Source organism: Scyliorhinus torazame, chromosome 8, assembly GCF_047496885.1.
Source record: "Scyliorhinus torazame isolate Kashiwa2021f chromosome 8, sScyTor2.1, whole genome shotgun sequence".
Taxonomy (NCBI): Eukaryota; Metazoa; Chordata; class Chondrichthyes; order Carcharhiniformes; family Scyliorhinidae; genus Scyliorhinus; species Scyliorhinus torazame.
In genome coordinates this window covers 169857692-169878577 of record NC_092714.1, presented here as the reverse complement: position 1 = coordinate 169878577, position 20886 = coordinate 169857692, and the positions used below count along the sequence as shown (strand labels likewise).

At 49.1% G+C, this 20886-nt stretch overlaps 1 protein-coding gene across 1 annotated transcript in view; it reads left to right on the top strand.

The window, feature by feature from the left end:
* Nucleotides 1–16136: 16136 nt before the first annotated feature.
* Nucleotides 16137–20886, top strand: part of eapp (e2f-associated phosphoprotein) — a 30332-nt gene continuing 25582 nt past the window's right edge. Inside the window, exon 1 of the mRNA XM_072514509.1 lies at nucleotides 16137–16471. Within this exon, the coding sequence (XP_072370610.1) occupies nucleotides 16401–16471 (71 nt within the window). The 5' untranslated portion in view covers nucleotides 16137–16400. The remainder of the gene's footprint in view (nucleotides 16472–20886) is intronic.

Below are 20886 nucleotides of genomic sequence, written 5' to 3'. Positions count from 1 at the left end.
CATGCATGTTTATTTTTTAATATATGTTTTGTGCTCATTAAAGTGAAGGATGTTAGCTCTGTGGAATGGAATACCATTACCATTGTCAGCATGTATTGCTCCCAACTCAGACAATTGCAAAATAGAGATATCTTTCTTGAGTATCCAGCACTGTGGCTTGCTGCAACTTTAAAGATCGCACTATGCTGCAATGGGTGCAACATATTTCCCATTCATCCTATGGCACCACTGAAAGTGATTGACCATTTATTATCAAATTACAGAATGTTTTGTGTTTTACATTAATGAGTTGAGACTTCAAGAGCTGAGTTGAGACTTCCAAATTTATTTCACATAGATGCATAGGACAGAAGAGACTTGTATCCCATTAGTCAAATGCCTGCTTATAAGTCCAGGCATTCAGAACTGTCTTAACCCACTGCATAGTTGTGAACTGCACGATCCTATAGAAATAAAAGTATTGTCTCAATACCAACTATTTATACACGTGACAATTCTGCAGACTACAGGGTGTGCCATGTTCTCCAAAAGATTTTTTAAAATTATCGTTAAAGATCATCGCACTGGGAATTCCCTCATGGGTTCTCCTGATTGGTCAACATAAATTTGATGGCAATCAACTGAAAAGCTGAACACATCACATAAACAAGGTTTCAGTTGAAATGACGTCAGCCAGGAACCAACAAGAAAATTCAAACATTGGAGTGAACTCAAGAACATAATATAGCAAAGGGGTTAAAATAATAGGAAAAATTGGCGGCACGGTGGCACAGTGGTTAGCACTGTTGCCTCATAGCACCAGGGGCCCAGGTTCAATTCCGACCTTGGGTCACTGTCCGTGTGGAGTTTGCACATTCTCCCCGTGTCTGCGTGGGTCTCACCCCCTCAACCCAAAGATGTGCAGGGTAGGTGGATTGGGCACGCTAAAATTGCCCCTTAAGTGGAAAAAATAATTGAGTACTCCAAATTTATTTTTTTTAATAATGGGAAAAATACATACAGAATTGGACACAGAACATACATTGTCATGATTTAATTCCAGATAAGGTGTTCAGAGTAATGATATTTCTTTTTTTTAAAAAATATTTTTACTATGGTATTTGCAAGTTTTTATAATACGAACAATAACAGTGACATAAACATGGTACAATAAACATTTCCACCCCATCAACAATCTTCACACACCCCAACCATAAAAGAACAACCCGGGTGTGTGTGTCCCCTCCACCCTTTGGAATTCTGCTTCTGCTCACATTTAAATTTTCCCCGAGAAAGTCGACAAACGGCTGCCACCTCCGGGTGAATCCAACCATTGACCCTCTTAGGGTGAACTTTATTTTCTCGAGACTGAGAAACCCAGCCATGTCACTAACCCAGGTCTCTGCACTCGGGGGCTTCGAGTCCCTCCACGTTAATAAGACCCGTCTCCGGGCTACCAGGGAGGCAAAGGCCAAGACATCGGCCTCCTTCGCCGCCTGAACCCCCGACTCTTCCGACTCTCCAAAGATCGCCACCTCCGGATTCGGCAACACCCGTGTTTTGAGTACCGTGGACATTGTCTTAGTGAAACCCTGCCAAAACCCTCTAAGCTTTGGGCATGCCCAAAACATGTGGACATGATTTGCTGAGCTTCCCGCGCACCTCGCACACCTGTCCTCTACCCAAAAAAGCTTACTCATCCGGGCCACCGCCATGTGTGCCAGGTGGACTACCTTGAATTGTATCAGGCTACGCCTGGCACATGATGAGGGGGTATTAACCCTGCTTAGGGCATCTGCCCACAGACCCGCCTCTATCTCTCCTCCTAGCTCGTCTTCCCACTTGCCCTTAAGCTCCTCCACCGGAGTTTCCTCCGATTCCAAAAGTTCCTGGTAAATATCTGATATCTTCCCCTTTCCCACCCAGGTACTGGAGACTACTCTGTCTTGTATCCCCCATGGCGGCAGCTCTTCCAGTCTCTTCTCCTGCCCTCATGCCTGGATCGCGAACATCTCGCTTTTCCCCATGTTCAATTTATACCCCGAAAAATTACCAAATTCCCCGAGGATCCGCATGACTTCCCCCATCCCCTCCAAACGGGTGTGAAATATACAAGAGCAGGTCATCTGTGTAAAGCGCGACCCTGTGGTCCACCCCCCTCCACCCCCCAACCAGCCTTTTCCAGTTCCTAGACGCTCTTAACGCCATGGCCAATGGCTCTATCGCCAGAGCAAACAGTAGCGGGGCGAGGGGGCACCCTTGCCTCGTCCCTCGGTGTAGTTTAAAATACCCCGCCCTCAGCCGGTTCATACGCACACTCGCTACTGGTGCCTGATAGAGCAACCACACCCAGTCAATGAAGCCTTCACCAAACCCAAATCTTCCCAGCGCCTCCCACAGGTAATCCTACTCCACAAGATCAAAAGCCTTCTCCGCATCCATCGCTACCACCACCTCCACCTCCCCTCCTTCTGAGGGCATCAGAATAACATTTCAAAGCCTTCGAATATTGGCTGTGAGTTGCCTGCCCTTTACAAATCCTGCCTGGTGTTCCCCTGTCACCTCCAGGACACAATCCTCTATCCTTGTGGCCAGTATCTTAGCCAGAAGTTTGGCGTCTACATTCAGTAGAGAAATCGGCCTGTATGACCCGCATTGCTCTGGATCCTTCTACTTATATCATAGAATTTACAGTGCAGAAGGAGGCCATTCGGCCCATCGAGTCTGCACCGGCTCTTGGAAAGAGCACCCTACCCAAGGTCAACACCTCCACCCTATCCCCATAACCCAGTAACCCCACCCAACACTAAGGGCAATTTTGGACACTAAGGGCAATTTATCATGGCCAATCCACCTAACCTGCACATCTTTTGGACTGTGGGAGGAAACCGGAGCACCCGGAGGAAACCCACGCACACGGGGAGGATGTGCAGACTCCGCACAGACAGTGACCCAAGCCGGAATCGAACCTGGGACCCTGGAGCTGTGAAGCAATTGTGCTATCCACAAGGCTACCGCACTGCCCCTTTTTTTTAAAATACAAAACCTACTGCACACATAAACTTAGAGAACATTTAATTACAATGGCAGTGACCTAAGTGGGATTGTCTTTTTATAGCAGACAAGATGAAAGGGATATTCAATAGAGATGTTGGACAATAAGAACACAAGAAATTGGATAAGGACAAGGCTATTTAGCCCTTCCAGCCTGCTTTACAATTCAACAAGATCATTGATGGTCTTTTTCCCCCGGTTTATTCGTTTATGGAATAAAACCATTGAATCTCGAAAATGCACAAAGGGGTCGATCAAGTCGATCAAGACCAAACTATCTAATCTGCACATTTTTGGACTGGGAGGAAACCAGAACACCCGGAGGAAACCCACCCAGACATGGGGAGAAATTGCAAACTGCCACACTCACCAAGACCGGAATTGAATCTGGGTCCCTAGTGCTGTTGAGGCAGCAGTGCTAACAACTGTGCCACGACACTGTCCCCACAGTGATGTTTCTACTGTTTCAGGATCAATGAGATCGAGGCCTGCGACATTGTTGGGGGGGAGGACCCCCTTCTCTCTTGCTTCATTAAATGCCCTTACCAGCAGTGGGCTCAAAATCTCTGAAAACGTCTTATAGAATTCCACCCGATAACCATCCGACCCTGGGGCCTTGCCCAACTGCATGCCCTCCAGTCCCTCAATTATTTCCTCAATTTCAATTGGGGCTCGAAGCCCTTCCACCAGATCCTCCTCCACCCTCTGGAACCTCAACTGACCCAAAAACTGCCTCATCCCCTCCACCTTAGCCGGGGGTTCCGACTCATATGATTTGTCGTAAAAGTCCTTAAACACCACTGGGTCCAGAACCGTAATCCCACCTCTACTCTTTACTCTCCCTATCTCCCTGGCCGCCTCCCTTTTTCTGAGCTGGAGCGCTAACATTCTGCTTGCCTTTTCCCCATACTCATAAATCGCCCCCCTTGCCTTCCTCAGCTGTTCCACCGCTTTCCCTGTAGTCAACAGCCCAAACTCCGCCTGTAATCTCCACCGCTCCCTCAGTAGCCCCGTGTCCAGGGCCTCCAAGTATCTCCTGTCCACCTGGAGTATCTCCTCAACTAACCAATCCCTCTCAGCCTGTTCCGCCTTTTCTCTGGGGGCCCGTATTGAGATGAATTCCCCTCTGACCACTGCCTTCAGAGCTTCCCAAACTGTCACTGCAGAGACCTCCCCCGTGTCATTTGTTTCCAGGTAGTTTTGGATGGACTTGTTCACCCGCCCTCAGATAGCTTCGTCCGCTAGCAACCCCACATTGACTTCTGTAGAGGGTTCCATCTCTGCTACTCCACTACTGGGCCGATATCTGGGGTTTGAGTATCTGTGCGTGTCTCTCTCCAGCTGGCACTGAAACTTCAGAGGCCAGGGGATGCCGCACTGGGACACCTCCACGGGAGAGAGCACTGAATCAAGCCTGCCGTTTATCCCTAACCGGAAGCCTGAGGCTTATATCACACAGATATCCAGACCCCCACCAATGCCCAGGTGATTCTCTCTCTTGCCGGTGGTGCAACACCCACCCGGTTCCTACTTCGCTGGAGTAGCTTTCCCAAGAGAGAGACTAGGACACTGCTGTTTATTACCTAACCAGCAGCCTGTCCTGAGTGAACGGGTTCGAATCGTTCAAGATGACCCTAGATTCTCGACCCCGGAATTAAGGTGAGGAATATCTTAACAATTACTTGGTCAGAGATCGCTGGTGAGAGATTGAAGAATTGAAACAACTCCAATTATCAGCAAATCGAGGTTTATTGCAAAACCCAGGTCAAAATCATCAAACAGAAGAAATTATAATAAAATCTTAAACTCTAACACAAACTAAGTCTATTCAAGAAGTACTATAACGGACACAACGTAAAATCTTATTGTTACACAAGTTTAGCAATGGCACAAAACACAAATCAAGTCCCCCTTCCCCAAAGCCTCAACCACTATCAAAGTCAAGGGAGTTTTGCAAGCTGCTGCAGGGTACTTACGGTCACAGGCTGCGAGAAGTCAAGTCAAAGGTGGAGAGGTCAAGCCAAGAGACCCTCAATCGAAACACAGCCCCTTTTATATCCGTTTTACCTGGCTTTTTCCTGTGTTCGGCCAGCCCCTTTTGCATTGAATCCATAAGGTTTAAAGTTCCCGCTGGTCCTGCCCCCTTTGAGCCGGTCAGACCTGTCAAGATGGGAGTACCTCCCCTAGGTCCGCCTCCAGTCTGCTTTTTGAGATAATGAGGTTGAGCTCCCTTGTGAAGATTTTCAAAGTCTTCCATCTGCTTCGGAGATCGCTGCTATGTTGATGGGGTGTTGATTGGATTCTGCTCTGGTGGAGGCCAAGTCATTTACATCTGCATGGGGCTATGACCATCCCATTGTCCTGCTTGCAGGCAGGCCCCTTGTGTATTCCCGTGCCCCTTTGTCTGTGTTTTAATCTTATCTAGTTGTCTGGCTCCTTCTTCCTTGTAGCTCCTGGGGGGGGGTTGTAAATACCTATGCCCCTACTCGGCTCAGCGGACCAAGCCTGCTGGGAAATTTGGTTACGTTCCCTTGGCTGAAAAGTGTCCAGTTTACAGTCTCTGGCTTTTATTCTTGGGCAGTCCAAAAAGGGCCGAATTGCCCTCAAACCTTACACTTCCGGTTGCGGCTATGCGGAGCTAAGTCGCACATTCGGCGGCTCCCGCAAAAACTGACTTTTGGGCTCTTTTCAGGGCCCCCAATGGCACTTTTTCGATGTTTCCCGGTGTGGGAAGGAAATTACAACAATTCCCCGATAGTATATGGCTTTCACCAGGAGCGGGGCGACTAAAAAGGTGGTGGTGGACCCGAAGAAGGTGCGAGGGAAGAAGAACAAAATGGCGGCGGGCGGAGACCAGGCAGCGTGGATGCAGTGGGCGCAGGAGCAACAGGAGGGTATCCAGCGCTGCTTCAGAGAGATTAAAGCGGACCTGCTTGAGCCGATGAAAGCTTCTATTGATAAGCTGCTGGAGACACAGACGGCCCAGGGGGTGGCGATCCGCGAGGACCGACAAAAGATCCCCGACAACGAGGACGAGATCTTAGGCCTGGCGGTAAAGGTGGAGGCGCACGAGGCGCTCCACAAGAAATGGCAGGAACGGTTCGAGGAGATGGAGAATCGGTTAAGGCGGAAGAATCTGCGGATTCTGGGCCTCCCGGAGGGGCTGAAGGGGCCGGACGTGGGGGCCTATGTGGTCACCATGTTGAACTCGCTGATGGGAGCGGGGTCCTTCCAGGGGCCCCTGGAGAAGGAAGGGGCCCATAGAGTGTTGGCGAGAAGGCCCAAGGCTAACGAGCCTCCGCGGGCGGTGCTGGTGCGGTTCCATCGGTTCGCTGATCGGGAGTGTGTGCTCAGGTGGGCCAAGAAGGAGAGGAGCAGCAGGTGGGAGAACGCAGAGGTTCGAATATACCGGGACTGGAGTGCGGAGGTGGCGAAGAGGAGGGCCGGGTACAATCGAGCGAAGGCGGTGCTGCACAGGAAGGGGGTGAAGTTTGGCACGTTGCAGCCGGCGCGACTGTGGGTCACCTACAAGGACCGGCACCATTATTTTGAGTCTCCGGAGGAGGCGTGGGCCTTTGTTCAGGCCGAGAAGTTGGACACAGATTGAGGGTCGGGATGGGCGTTTGGGGATTGCGGTTGGAGGGGGGGTCCTTTGCTCTTGGTTTCTTTTTTTTTCTTTTGTGTTTTTCTCTTTCTGGTCGGTTAGGGTGGTTAGGGCCGGTTGGGCACTGTTTTGGTTGGGTTGGTCGGGGGGGCTCTTGGAGGGTGGTAAGCAAAGGGAACAGGGGTGGATGGACGGTGGTGAGATGGGGCCCCGTGGGGGAGGGGGAGGCCCGAGTCGGGAGTGAGGGGACGGGGCCTGTAAAAGGAGCTGCGGCAGAGGTGGCGGGGCCGGGTAGGTGGAAAGCGCGGGCTTTTTCCCGCGCTGAAGACTGGGTTTGTCAGGTGGGTTAGGCTGTTGTATGAGGTCCCGATGGCAAGTGTGACCACAAACAGGAGGAGGTCCGAGTACTTTCGGTTGCACCGAGGGACGAGGCAGGGGTGTCCCCTGTCCCCCCCTACTCTTCGCACTGGCGATTGAACCCCTGTCTATGGCACTGAGGGAGTCGAGGAACTGGAGGGGGCTGGTGCGGGGTGGGGAGGAGCATAGGGTGTCACTCTATGCGGACGACTTGCTGCTGTATGTGGCGGACCCGGTGGGGGGAATGTCGGAGGTAATGTGGATCCTTAGGGAATTCGGGGATTTTTCGGGGTACAAGCTCAACATGGGGAAGAGCGAGCTGTTCGTGGTTCACCCAGGGGAAAAGGAGAGGGGGATTGGCGAGCTCCCACTAAAAAGGGCGGAGAGGAGTTTCAGATATTTGTGGGTCCAGGTGGCCAGGGGCTGGGGGGCCCTGCATAGGCTTAACTTTACAAGGCTGGTGGAGCAAATGGAGGAGGAGTTTAAGAGATGGGACGCGTTGCCACTGTCCCTGGCGGGTAGGGTGCAGTCAATCAAAATGTCGGTGCTCCCAAGGTTTTTGTTCCTGTTCCAGTGCCTCCCTGTGTTTATCCCGAAGGCCTTCTTTCGGCGGGTCAACAGGAGTATAATGGGGTTTGTGTGGGCGCGAGGGACTCCGAGGGTGAGAAGGGTGTTCCTGGAGTGGAGTAGAGATAGGGGGGGACTGGCGCTGCCCAGCCTCTGTGGGTACTACTGGGCCGCCAATGCGACGATGGTGCGCAAGTGGGTGATGGAGGGGGAGGGGGCTGCATGGAAGAGGCTGGAGACGGCGTCTTGTGTGGGTACGTGTCTGGGGGCGCTGGCAACGGCGCCGCTGCCGTTCCCTCCAAGGAGGTATACCACGAGCCCGGTGGTGGCGGCGGCCCTCAAAATCTGGGGGCAGTGGAGGCGGCACAGGGGGGGAAGTTGGGGCCTCGGTGTGGACCCCAATAAGGGAGAACCACCGGTTCGTCCCAGGGAGAACAGATGGAGGGTTTTCAGGGCAGGGATACGAAGTTTGGGGGAGCTGTTTCTGGATGGGAAGTTCGCGAGCCTGGGTGAGCTGGAGGAGAAGTATGGGCTCCCCCCGGGGAACACCTTTCTGGTACTTACAGGTAAGGGTGTTTGCCAGGCGGCAGGTGGTGGAATTCCTGCGGCTGCTGTCACACACAGTACAGGACAGGGTGCTCTCGGGGGGGGTGGGGGGGGAGTGGGGACGATCTCGGAAACTTACCAGGTGATGCAGGAGGAGGAGGAAGCCTCGGTGGTGGAGGTGAAAGGTAAGTGGGAGGAGGAGTTGGGAGAGGAGATTGAGGAAGGGACGTGGGCAGATGTCCTAGGGAGGGTGAACTCTTCCTCATCGAGCGCGAGGCTCAGCCTCATACAGTTTAAGGTGCTGCACAGGGCACACATGACCGGGACAAGGATGAGCCGGTTTTTTGGGGGTGAGGACAGGTGTGTTAGGTGCTCAGGGAGCCCAGCAAATCACATCCATATGTTCTGGGCATGCCCAGCACTGGAGGAATTTTGGAAGGGCGTAGCGAGGACGGTGTCGAGGGTGGTAGGATCCAGGGTCAAACCGGGCTGGGGGCTCGTAATATTTGGGGTCGCAGAGGAGCCGGGAGTGCAGGAGGTGAAAGAGGCTGGTATTCTGGTCTTTGCTTCCCTGGTAGACCGGCGAAGGATTCTTCTTCAGTGGAAGGATGCGAGGCCCCCAAGCGTGGAATCCTGGATCAGCGTTATGACGGGGTTTATTAAGTTGGAGAGGGTGAAATTCGCCTTGAGAGGGTCGGTACAAGGGTTCTTTACACGGTGGCAACCGTCCTTAGACTTCCTGGCAGAACGGTAGACATTGGTCAATGGCAGCAGCAACGTGGGGGGGGGGGGGTTTACTTTATTTTCGTTTTTGTTATTTACACTGGAGGGTCTGAGGGGGTGTATATACCTGTTGTGTTAAGTCGGGGTGTTAATGTTTATTTATTATTTATGTACAGAGGGGAGGGGGGTATGGAGGGTTGCTTTTCTAGACTGTGTTTTGTACTTAACCCTGTTGGGTTCCTTTTTCATTTTGTTATTGATATTTTATGAAAACCTTAATAAATAAATAAATGTTAACATTTTTTTATAAAATGTGTCGACCTCTATGAGGTCGCCTCTCAACCTCCGTCGTTCCAGTGAGAACAAAACGAGTTTATTCAACCTCTCCGCATAGCTAATGCCCTCCATACCAGGCAACATCCTGGCAAATCTCTTCTGTACCCTAAGCCTCCACATCCTTCTGGTAGTGTGGCGACCAGAATTGAACACTATACTTCAAGTGTGGCCTAACTAAGGTTCTATACAGCTACAACATGACTTGCCAATTTTTATACTCAATGCCCTGGCCAATGAAGGCAAGCATACCGTATGCCTTCTTGACTACCTTCTCCACCTGTGTTGCCCCTTTCAGTGTCCTGTGCACCTAGATCTCTCTGACTGTCAATACTCTTGAGGGTTCTACCATTCACTGTATATTCCTTACCTGTATTAGACCTTCCAAAATACATTACCTCACATTTGTCCGGATTAAACTCCATCTGCCATCTCTCCACCCAAGTCTCCAAACGATCTAAATCCTGCTGTATCCTCTGACAGTCCTCATCGCTATCCGCAATTCCACCAACCTTTGTGTCGTCTGCAAACTTACTAATCAGACCATTTACATTTTCCTCCAAATCATTTATATATACTATGAACAGCAAAGGTCCCAGCGCTGATCCCTGCGGAACACCACTAGTCACAACCCTCCAATCAGAAAAGCACCTTCCATTGCTACTCTCTGCCTTCTATGACCTAGCCAGTTCTGTATCCATCTTGCCAGCTCACCTCTGATCCCGTGTGACTTCACCTTTTGTACCAGTCTGCCATGAGGGACCTTGTCAAAGGCCTTACTGAAATCCATATAGACAACATCCACTGTCCTCCTGCATCAATCATCTTAGTGACCTCCTCAAAAACCTCTTATCAAGTTAGTAAGACACGACCTCCCCTTCACAAAACCGTGCTGCCTCTCGCTAATGCGTCCACTTGCTTCCAAATGGGAGTACATCCTGTCTGAAAGAAGATCGTAGATACATTGGATGACAGCAACCTGTCGAATAGTCAAGAATAAAACGCCACACAGAGTATTGGCCGACTCCGTTGAGAGAGCACAGATCGACTGCACGACTCCACACGGAGAGCGATGAAAGACTCCACACAGAGAGCGACGCAAGACTCCACAGAGAGCTCGTTGACAGCCTCCAGAATCGAAGCAATTAAAGACTCCAGAAAGACAACCATGCATGAAGAAGATTATGAAGGTCTATACACCGTATTTGAGCAACTAGAAGCAGACTATGAAAGTCTACCCAGCTCATTTGAACAACAAAAAGACGACTATGAAAGTCTATCTACCTTATTTGATGAACAACAAGAAGACGATGAATGTCCAACCACTGTATGTACGAATAGTGACACAGTGATCACAAGCAGCATACACAATGTGCAAGATCACAGCGAGACTGACAGATCTCAGCTCATCTGTACAGAAGCACTCAACAATCAAAGTAAAACTACTCGAGTCCAGTGAGATCACATCAATTAAAACCTCTGGACAACCTACAAGAAACTGAAATCTTGACAACGTTGACTCCAAAAGAGGAGCACCAAGAGATCAAAGGTGAAGCAGATCAACCAGAAATGACTCCAGAAATGACTCCCGTACCAGCCTCCCCGAACAGGCGCCGGAATGTGGCGACTAGGGGCTTTTCACAGTAACTTCATTGAAGCCTACTCGTGACAATAAGCGATTTTCATTTCATTTCAAGAGGAGCACCAAGGAATCAAAGAGGAATCAAAGCAACCAGAAACGACTGATGTCAGCAAGATCACACATACCTCAAGTTGAAACGCTCAATGAACCATCAGGTACCACAAAGGACACTGATACCAATAACTTTGAGAATGACTCAAATTATCCACAAGGAACAGTCATTGAGCACAACAAGAACATCACCAAAAACTACATCACGAACCACAACAAAAACAACAACAACAAGCACAACAAAGACAACAACAGAAACAACAAGCTCGACAATAACAACAAGAACAACAACGAAAACAACAAAGGCAGAAACGACAGAAACAACAAAAACAACAATGAAACAACAACCTGAACAACAGGGTACAACTTTGCACATGAAGGACAATGTACCGGCACAGTCCAAAACAATGGCAAGAGTACAAACATAACATGGCATAACAACGAATCTCACAAATTCATAATTGCTCCACAATAAACAAGAAACCAGTTTTTAAGGTAGATGACATACAGAATCAATACCGCAAGCACAGGGAAAAGTCCAGGTCAGAAAACAAAGCTGACATACAGAATCAACACCGTAAGCACAGGAAAAAGTCCAGGTCAGACAACAAAGATGACATACACAATCGATGCCGCAAGCACAGGAAAAAGTCCAGGTCAGACAACAATAGTGATTTGACCATTCGAACACCTCATGGTGACTTTGTTGGTTACTTAAACACAAGAACACCGACCACGTTCACAAAGACACTGAAATATCAATATTACCACTTCAACAACAGAAGAAGAAACTCAACCAACTAAATTTATAAAGATTGGACTCATAAATATTAATTGGGTTTATATAATTATCAATATCATCACAACTTGTCCAGATATACATATCATCATTTATCTATCTGTATTTTACCATTTTCTTTAACACCGTACAGAAAATATGTAAAAAGAAAAAAAGGAGGGATGTAGTGATCTGCATATCTGCATGTACACAAGGGTTAATGTAAATACACTACAACTATATAATCACTAGAGGGAGCACTAGAGATGTATAAATAGACAGACGAAAGCCAGGATCAGCCCTTTTCACAGGAACAGCAGCTAGTGACAAGACACAGACAGACAGCTCAGCACGGGTGTACTTAATCAATCATGTTCATGTAAGGTCTAGTTTAAGCCCTGGTGAGAGAACAAACTTACTCAATAAAACATTTACTTCAACTGGAAGACTACGAGCATTATTCGGGCATAAGAAATAATATAGTGCACTCGAGATATTTCAGCTCCTTTTTACAGTCACTGTATTGCTTTCAGTGTGTAGTAACTTCTAGCTGCTGTTTTCAACACACATACACACAGGCTAACTGGCAGAGAGACAGAGAGAGAGAGAGAGAGTGTCCCAGACGAATGCTACAAGAATCTCAGAAGAAATCTGCTCTTCGCAGGCCTGCAGCCAAGCATTTAACCCCCAGGTGTGTATTCCATCTGGTATGTACCTGTCTGTACCATTAGGGCCATCAGGGACACCAAAAAACAATACCAGATCAAACTAGAGTCCCAGGCCAATGACACAAACCAAAGACGTCTATGGCAGGGCTTCCATGAGATCACAGGCTATAAAGCAAGACAAGGCGGAATCTCTGGGGCTCAAGCATCTCTCCCCAATGAACTGAACAAGTTCTGTGCCCGCTTTGAACAGTCAGCCAATACATCAGTGTCACCCGCTCCAACAGGCCTGGACACACTCATACCCACTATTACAGCCTCGGAGGTAAGAGCTGCCTTCTTGAAAGTAAACCTGCGGAAAGCGACGGGCCCCGATGGAGTCCCTTGGTGAGCATTCAGAGCCTGCGCTGGCCAGCTGGCAAGTGTATTCGCAGATATCTTCAACACCTCACTTCTCCGGAGGTCCCCACTTGCTTCAAGAAGACCACCATAATACCAGTACCAAAGAAGACCAAGTTAGCGCGCCTCAACGACTACCAACCAGTGGCACTGATGTATGTTATCATGAAATGCTTTGAGCGGCTAGTCATGAGATGGATCAACACCAGCCTCCCAGCTGGTCTCAATCCATTGCAGTTCGCCTATCGCGGCAACCGAGCCACAGTAGATGCCATCTCTCTGGCCCTACAATCAACACTCGAATATCTCGACAACAAGGACACCTACGTCAGACTGCTTTTCATAGACTACAGCTCCGCCTTCAACACCATTATCCCAACAAGACTAATAACCAAACTCTGCAACCATGGATTTGATCCCTCCCATCCTTGACTTCCTCACCAACAGACTGCAATCTGTCAGGATAGGTAACAGCATTTCCTCCACAATAGTCCTCAACACTGGGGCCCCACAAGGATGTGTGCTCAGCCCTCCACTGTACTCCCTAAACACACACGATTGTGTGGCAAGATTCAACTCCAATTCAATCTATAATTTTGCAGATGATATGACTGGTGGGTGGTATCACAAACAAGGATGAATCAGACTACAGAAGGGAGATAGATCACTTGCTTGCATGGTGTACTGAAAACAACCTCTCACTAAATGTTGGAAAAGACCAAGAAACTGATCATCAACTTCAGGAAGCGTAGTACGACCCCCCCCCCCCCCCCCCGTCTACATCAATGGCTCCGAGGTGGAGATGGTTGATAGCTTTATGTTCCTGGGGGTCACCATCACCAACAGTCTGTCCTGGTCCACTCACGTTGATGCAACAGTCAAGAAAGCTCAACAACGTCTCTAATTCCTATGGAAGCTAAATAAATTTGGCATGTCTGCATTGACTCTCACAAACGTCTACAGAGCGCATTCTATCCGGCTGCATTACAGCTTGGTATGTCAACAAGAATTTAAAAAATCATGCTCCAGTTGAACAGGGCTTTGGTGAGACCACACCTGCAATACTGTGCACAGTTTTAGTCTCCAAATTCAAGGAAGGATGGACAAAATTCTCAATTTGGGAGACTATTAAGTGTTGACATAGGACTGAATTGCGTGTGGTCCATGTTCCAATTGGAGGCACTATTTGAGGAACAATTCATTACATGCTATTCGGGTAGCAGTCTGCCCACGTGAATCTAGATCTATTCTCATTCCGATCCGGTTCCGAAGCTCCGGTCCCCTGCTTGGGTTGGAAACAAGGGGCGTCATTCTCCGCCGGCGGGAGTCTCCATTTTGCCGGCGCCCGGGGGTTTCCCGACGGCGTGGGGCTGCCCCACAATGGGAAACCCCATTGACCGGCCGGTGTTACGGAGACTCCCACCAGCCGGTCGGGGCAGAAATGTGGCGGGGCGGGTAGGAGAATTTCGCCCCAGGTTCGTGTTCCGTGCCTGTGGGAGAATGGGAATGGGCCATTGAGATGCATTTGCATCCTATTAACAGATTGGGCACCATAGAATTTACAGTGCAGAAGGAGGCTATTCGGCCCATCGAGTCTGCACCGGCCCTTGGAAAGAGCACCCTACTTACGCCCACACCTCCACCATATCCGCATAACCCATCCTACCTTTTTGGATACTAAGGGGCAATTTAGCATGGCCAATCCACCTAACCTGCACCTCTTTGGACTGTTGTAGGAATCCGGAGCACCCGGAGGAATCCCACGCAGAGATGGGGAGAAAATGCAAACACACAATCACCCAAGGCCGGAATTGAACCTGGGTCCCTGGAACTGTGAGCCAGCAGTGCTAACCACTGTGCCACCGTGCCACCAAAATTCCCAAGTCTGCATGGTTCTTCAGTCCTCTGGGCTAGGAATGACGTGAACGAAAATTGGTGCAGGTCTTTATGAGCGTGTACCTGACAGGGTGGACCTCGCAGTGGGCCAAGGAGGTAACTCTTTAAGGGCGCTGCCCCCAAGGCCCATCAGAGAGCCACTCTCCCTCCCCCCCACAATGCAAGACTTGCCTAGCCCACCCCCACCAGACCCCACCACCACCCCCGAGACCCCCTAGTTAAAGGGACCCTCAGAGACCACCTAATTAAAGAGACCCCACCAGAGCCCCCCTGAGACTCCCTAATTAAAGAGACCCCCAAATTAGGTTTCTGTTGCTAATATGAGATAGTAAGGTAAGAACGTTAGCACAGTAGTTAGCACTGATGCTTCACAGCTCCAGGGACCGGGTTCAATTCCTGCTTGGGTCACTGTCTGTGCAGAATCTGCACATTCTTCCTGTGTCTGCGTGGGTTTCCTCCAGGTGCTCCGGTTTCCTCCCACAGAGTCCCGAAAGATGTGCTTGTTAGTTGAATTGGACATTCTGAATTCTCCCTCAGCATAAGCGAACAAGCACCAGAATCTGGCGGCTCGGGGCTTTTCACAGTAACTTCATTGCAGTGTTAATGTAAGCCTACTTGTGACAATAAAGATTATTATTACACATGACAATAAATCTAATCTGATCATTGTGACACCCCACTAGTTACACACTGCCACCCAAAATTGGTCAATTTACTCCCACAATTCCTCAATCTAAAGTAATATATTATTCCAAATCCTATGAACCCTAATCTTATGGAACAGCCCCTATTGAATATCTTTTGCAAATCCAAATGTACTACATTCTTAGATTTCTTCCTTATTTGCTCCTGCTACATATGCAATCAAAAAAATGTTTTGTCAAATATAATTTCTCTTTTGTAAAAACATCTGAAATTAAAAACAGAAAATGCTGGAAATATTCGGCAGGTCAAGCAGCACCTCAGGGGAGAAGAGCACAGTCAATGCCTCGGTTGAAGACTCCTCCACCCCAGGGCCACTCAGCTCATGAACTCGTTGTAGACTTGGCCAAAAGAGATGACCGAAAGGAGGACAGTGACTGCCCTGGGAGCCGATAAAAACCGGACTCAATAGCAATCATAACCAGGGTGTGGAAATGATGGTGTTGGACTGGGGTGGGCACAGTAAGAAGTCATACAACACCAGGTTAAAGTCCCACAGGTTTGTTTTGAATCACTAGCTTTCGGAGCGCTGCTCCTATCTCCCTGAGTAACCAGCACATTGTGGTCGTCAGGGCAGGGAGAAGGCGGGGTCATGTGGGGAAGGGGCGGGGTGAGGGAAGGGGGCGGGGCCATGTGGGGGAAGGGGGCGGGATCAGGACATGGGTGGGGACGGGGCCAGGCCAGGGAAGAGGGCGGGGTCAGGCCGAGGAAGGGGGCGGGGTCAGGCCGAGGAAAGGGGCGGGGTCAGGCCGGCGTCAGGCTGAGGGAGGTGGCGGGTCTTGTACTCTCAGATTCTTCCATCCAGTGACGCCGGGGGATCGGTGCGGTGTCCGGGGAGAGGCCGGGTGTCGGCGCGGGGCCCGGGGAGAGGCCGGGTGTCGGCGCGGGGCCCGGGGAGAGGCCGGGTGTCGGCGCGGGGCCCGGGGAGAGGCCGGGTGTCGGCGCGGGGCCCGGGGATAGGCCGGGGATCGGCGCAGAGGCCGCGGATCGGCTCAGGGCCCAGGGAGAGGCCGGGGATCGGCTCAGGGCCCAGGGAGAGGCCGGGGATCGGCTCAGGGCCCAGGGAGAGGCCGGGGATCGGCGCGGGGCCCAGGCCGCTCCACGATGAACCACCAGGAACAAGATGATCCATATCTGGTGGAGGAGCCGAGTGACCCGGAGGATGTGATTTCCAGGTGAGGGGCCGGGTGGGTTTGGGAGTTGGAGGTTTTATGATATGAAATGAAGTCAGGATCTTGCAGTCTGTGTGAGTGGGAGCAGCACCTTGGTACAAGGGGCCACTCAAGTGGGAAAAATCAGCAGCGAGTAGGGCCCTGTTCAGACTGACTGCTCCGCAGCTAAGTGACGGAATTCAAAGTTAAATAGTGTGGATGCTGGAAATATGAAATGAAAACAAAAGATGCTGTAAACATTCAGCAAGTCAGGCAGCACATGTGGCGAGAAACAGGGTTTCACGGAGCAATGACCTTTCATCAGAACTGAAGAAAGATCGACATGTCTTAAGTGGGTCGGGGTGCAGACTCGATGGGCCGAATGGCCTCCTTCTGCACTGTATGTTCTCTGCAACAGAATCAGAGCCAATTTTACACCTTCAGTTCTGATGAAAGATCATTGACCTGAAACGTTCGCTGTGTTTCTCTTAAATAGCTTAATATTTCCAGCATTTTGTATGAAGACTGTTGCATGTCCAGTGCCAGGGGAAAGGACATCTTCTCAGGCCTGGAAAGGAACTTTAAGTGGGAGGAGCAGCCCAAATCCAGTTGTCTGGGTCCACGTGGATACCAATAACATGGCCAGGACAAAATATGTTCTGCATTTTTATTTCCGAGGGTTTAGGTATCACTGGCTAGACAAGCATTTGTTACCCATCGCTAATGGCCTTTGTGATGGTGATTGGCTTTCTTGAACTGTTGCACTCCACATGGTTTCAGTACATCTACAGTGCTGTTAGGCAATATTTTGATCCTGTGAAGAAATGCCAATGTAATTCCAAGTCCAGATGATGTGTGGTTTAGAAGGGACTTTACAAGGAAGGTGGTGTTCCCATGCGTCTGCTGATTTGTCCTTCGAAGTGGTAGAGATCCTCAGATTTGGATGGTGCTGTCGAAGGAGCCTTGGTGAATTGCTGCAGTGTGTCTTATAGATGGTACACACTTTTGCCACTGCATCAGAGGGAGTGAATGGAAAAAGGAGAGTGGATGGATGGGGTGCCAATCCAACAGGCTGCTTTGTCCTGGATGGTGTTGAGTTTCTTGAGTGTTGTTGGATCTGCACTCATCCAGGCAAGTGGAGAGTATTCCCTTACAGTCCTTTCAGATGGTGGACCAGCTTTGGGGTGTCAGGAAGTGAGTTACCACAGAATTCCCAGCTTCTAACCTCTTGTAGCCACAGTATTTACATTGCTGAGGGAGTATGAACAGAGGAATAAAATCAAAAAGCAGAACTGCAAATGTAATAAGTTTTGGATTATGGCCTAAGCCACAAACAAATTGGTGAAGGTTAAATAAGATCAGAGTTGTGTGACTCAAAACTTAGTTTGGGAAAAATAGGGTTTGCGTCATGGGGCACTGGCACCAGTACTGGGAAAGTTGAGAGCTGTACCACTGGGATGGCCTTCAGCTGAACCACCCTGGGACCGAGCGTCTTTACTATTACTAGTGGGGTTACTGGGTTATGGGGATAGGGTGGTGTGGGCTTGGGTAGGGTGCTCTTTCCAAGAGCCGGTGCAGACTCGATGGGCCGCATGGCCTCCTTCTGTACTGTAAATTCTATGATCTAGTGCTGGAGAGAGGGCTTTAAACTAAATCATTGGGAGGGTTCACATGAGGGGAGATTTGGAAGTTTTTTGAAAATATGTTTATTGAAAAGTTTCCATTATAAACAAATAATATAAAACAATTAACTCAACAGTATCAAAGAACACAGCAAACAATCAAAACACAAAATAACTTAACCCCCCAAAACAAAACTAAACCCCTTAACAACTGACAGTAATAAGCTCTTTAAAAAAGAAAATGAATGCTGCCATCTTGGGTAGAACCCTTCTACCCACCCCCGAATGGTGTACTTGACTTTCTTCAAATGTAAGAACAACATGAAGTTACCCAATCAAGCCGAGGCACTGAGCAGAGTAGGAGACCTCCACCCAAGCAAAATTCGAACCCGGGCTATTATTGAGGCAAAGACGAGGCAGTCTTCACCCCCATCTACAGTCTGATACCCTGAAAATGACCACCAGTGGACACAGCTCCAGATCGACATTAAGTATCTCTGACATGTTGTTGAAGGCCGTGTTGGGTAGCACAAGTGGATAGCACTGTGGCTTCACAGCGCCAGGGTCTGAACATATGAGTGTGGTTAGCCAGCTCCCAAGAACAGCGCACCTGCCCTCCCCTGTGCACCATCCTGAATTGGATCAGACTAAGCTGAGCACAAGAAATGTGGAGTTGACCCTGTGAAGGGTCTCACTCCATACTTCTTCATCCAGAATAGGACCCAATTCGCCCTCCCATTTGACCATTACCTCATTCACCGGAGCCAGCTCCGCTGATAGGATCTGGCCGTATATGCACAAAATAATCGCCCCACCAGACCCAGCCAAAGACAAAAGCCTCTTCAACAGGAAGGAGGGTGGTGCCAAGGGGGAAGAGGGAACAGCCTTTCCTGAAAAATCATGAATCTGAAAGTATCTGAGTGGACTGGAACCAGGGGGTTGAAATTTCTCCAATAACTCCTTAAAGGTGGCAAATCTTCCCTCCATGAATAAATCCCCAAAGCTCCCTTCCACGAATAAATCCCCAAACCTCTCTAAGCCTATCCCCTCCCTTGATCTAAATGTCGAGTCTAAACCCCCAAAAAGGTGATTATTGCAGATGAGGTTCAGCAAAGACATGGCACAAAGTTTAAAATGCTATCTGAACTGCTTCCAGATTCTCATGGTGGACACCACTGCAAGTTCTGAGGAAAATCTTTCCAGAGAAAAAGTGCAGTAATGCACAAAAGAAAGTCCCTTACAGGAACTCTCCTCCATTGGCCCCAGGGCAGGAAGAAAGGATGAGGAGGTGGGGATGAAATCAGTACAGAGTGCTGAACAATCTTGGCTCAGTAGCTCAAGTTGCAGAATCAGTTTGGATAGAGATAAAAATGAACAAATGACAGAAATCATTTGTGAGAGTGGTTTATAGATTCCCTAATAGGAGCTACACTGGAGAACAGAGTACAAGTCAGGAAATTTTGGATGCTTGTAAGTTTTTAATCTACACCGAGATTGAACAAATCAAATCGGCAAAGGTAGCCAGGAGGATGGTTCATAATATATTTGGGACAGTTTCTCGGAACAATGTGGTTTGGGACCAACAATGGAGCAGGCTATTTTAGACCTAGTAATGTGTAATGAGACAGGATAATTAATCGCCTTGTAGAAAAAGGATCCGCTGTGCAAGATTAATCGTAAGTTGATAGACTCACAATGTGTTCGAGGGTAAGAAATTTTGGTCTAAAACTAGTGACTTAAATTTGAATAAACGCAATTCCAATAGTACGCAGCTAGAGTAAGCTAAAGTGGAACGGGAAATAGGATAAAAGCAAAGACAATAGAAAAGCAGTGACACACATTTAAGGACATATTTCGTAACTCTCAACAAAGATAAGTACCATTGAGAAGGAAAGACTCAAAAGGAAAGATGAACCATGGACCATCCGTGGCGAAAGTAGTTCAGGATGGTATTCAATTTATTCGAAAGATGAACATCAAACATTAGTGGTATGCCAGAAGGTTGGGAGAATTTTAGAAATCATCAAAAGTTGGCCGAGAAAAATAATAGAGAGAGAAAGTTCGCACAAAATATCAAAGCAGACCGTACAAGCTTCCACAAGTATATAAAAAGGAAAAAAGTGCCAAGAATGAGTGTTGGCAGAGACTTTGTATCTGTCTTCACAATCAAAGACTCAAAAAGCATCCCAAGAATAGTTGAAAATAGAGACAAGGAGAGGAACTTAAAAGAGAACTGAAACTCGGAAAACTAATGGGATGAAAGACTGAACCCTACCCAGGCTCATCCGCCCTAGTGTAAACCCGTCGCCTAACCTGCACATCCCTAGACACCAAGGGGCAATTTAGCATGGTCAATCCACTTAACCTGCACATTTGTGGACTGGGGAAAACCCACGGAGACACAAGGAGAACGTACAAACTCCACCCAGTCACCCAAGACCAGAATCGAACCCGGGACCTTGGCGCTGTGAGGCAGCAGTGCTGACTGCTGTGCCAACCTGCTGGTTAACGGAATGTAGTGGGGAGAGAGCCGCTGCTGGCTATATGGGGGGGGGGGTTGGTTTTTCTGGTTTCTTTGTTTTCGATTTAGGTGGGGATAGTGAGCCTGGGCTGTGGGGCTTTCATTGTTCGGGAGGGGAGTTGCTGATGATGAAGGTTTCTTTATGGAGTCACTTGGTGGAGGGGGAATGGACTAACTTCGGGGGACCCGAGAGATGCGCAAGACAGGGGCCGAGAGGAGCTCAGTGAGTTTTGGATATGGCTGATGGAGGGGATGTGGATGTTGAGCCCCCTGACCAGACTGATCTCTTTGAATGT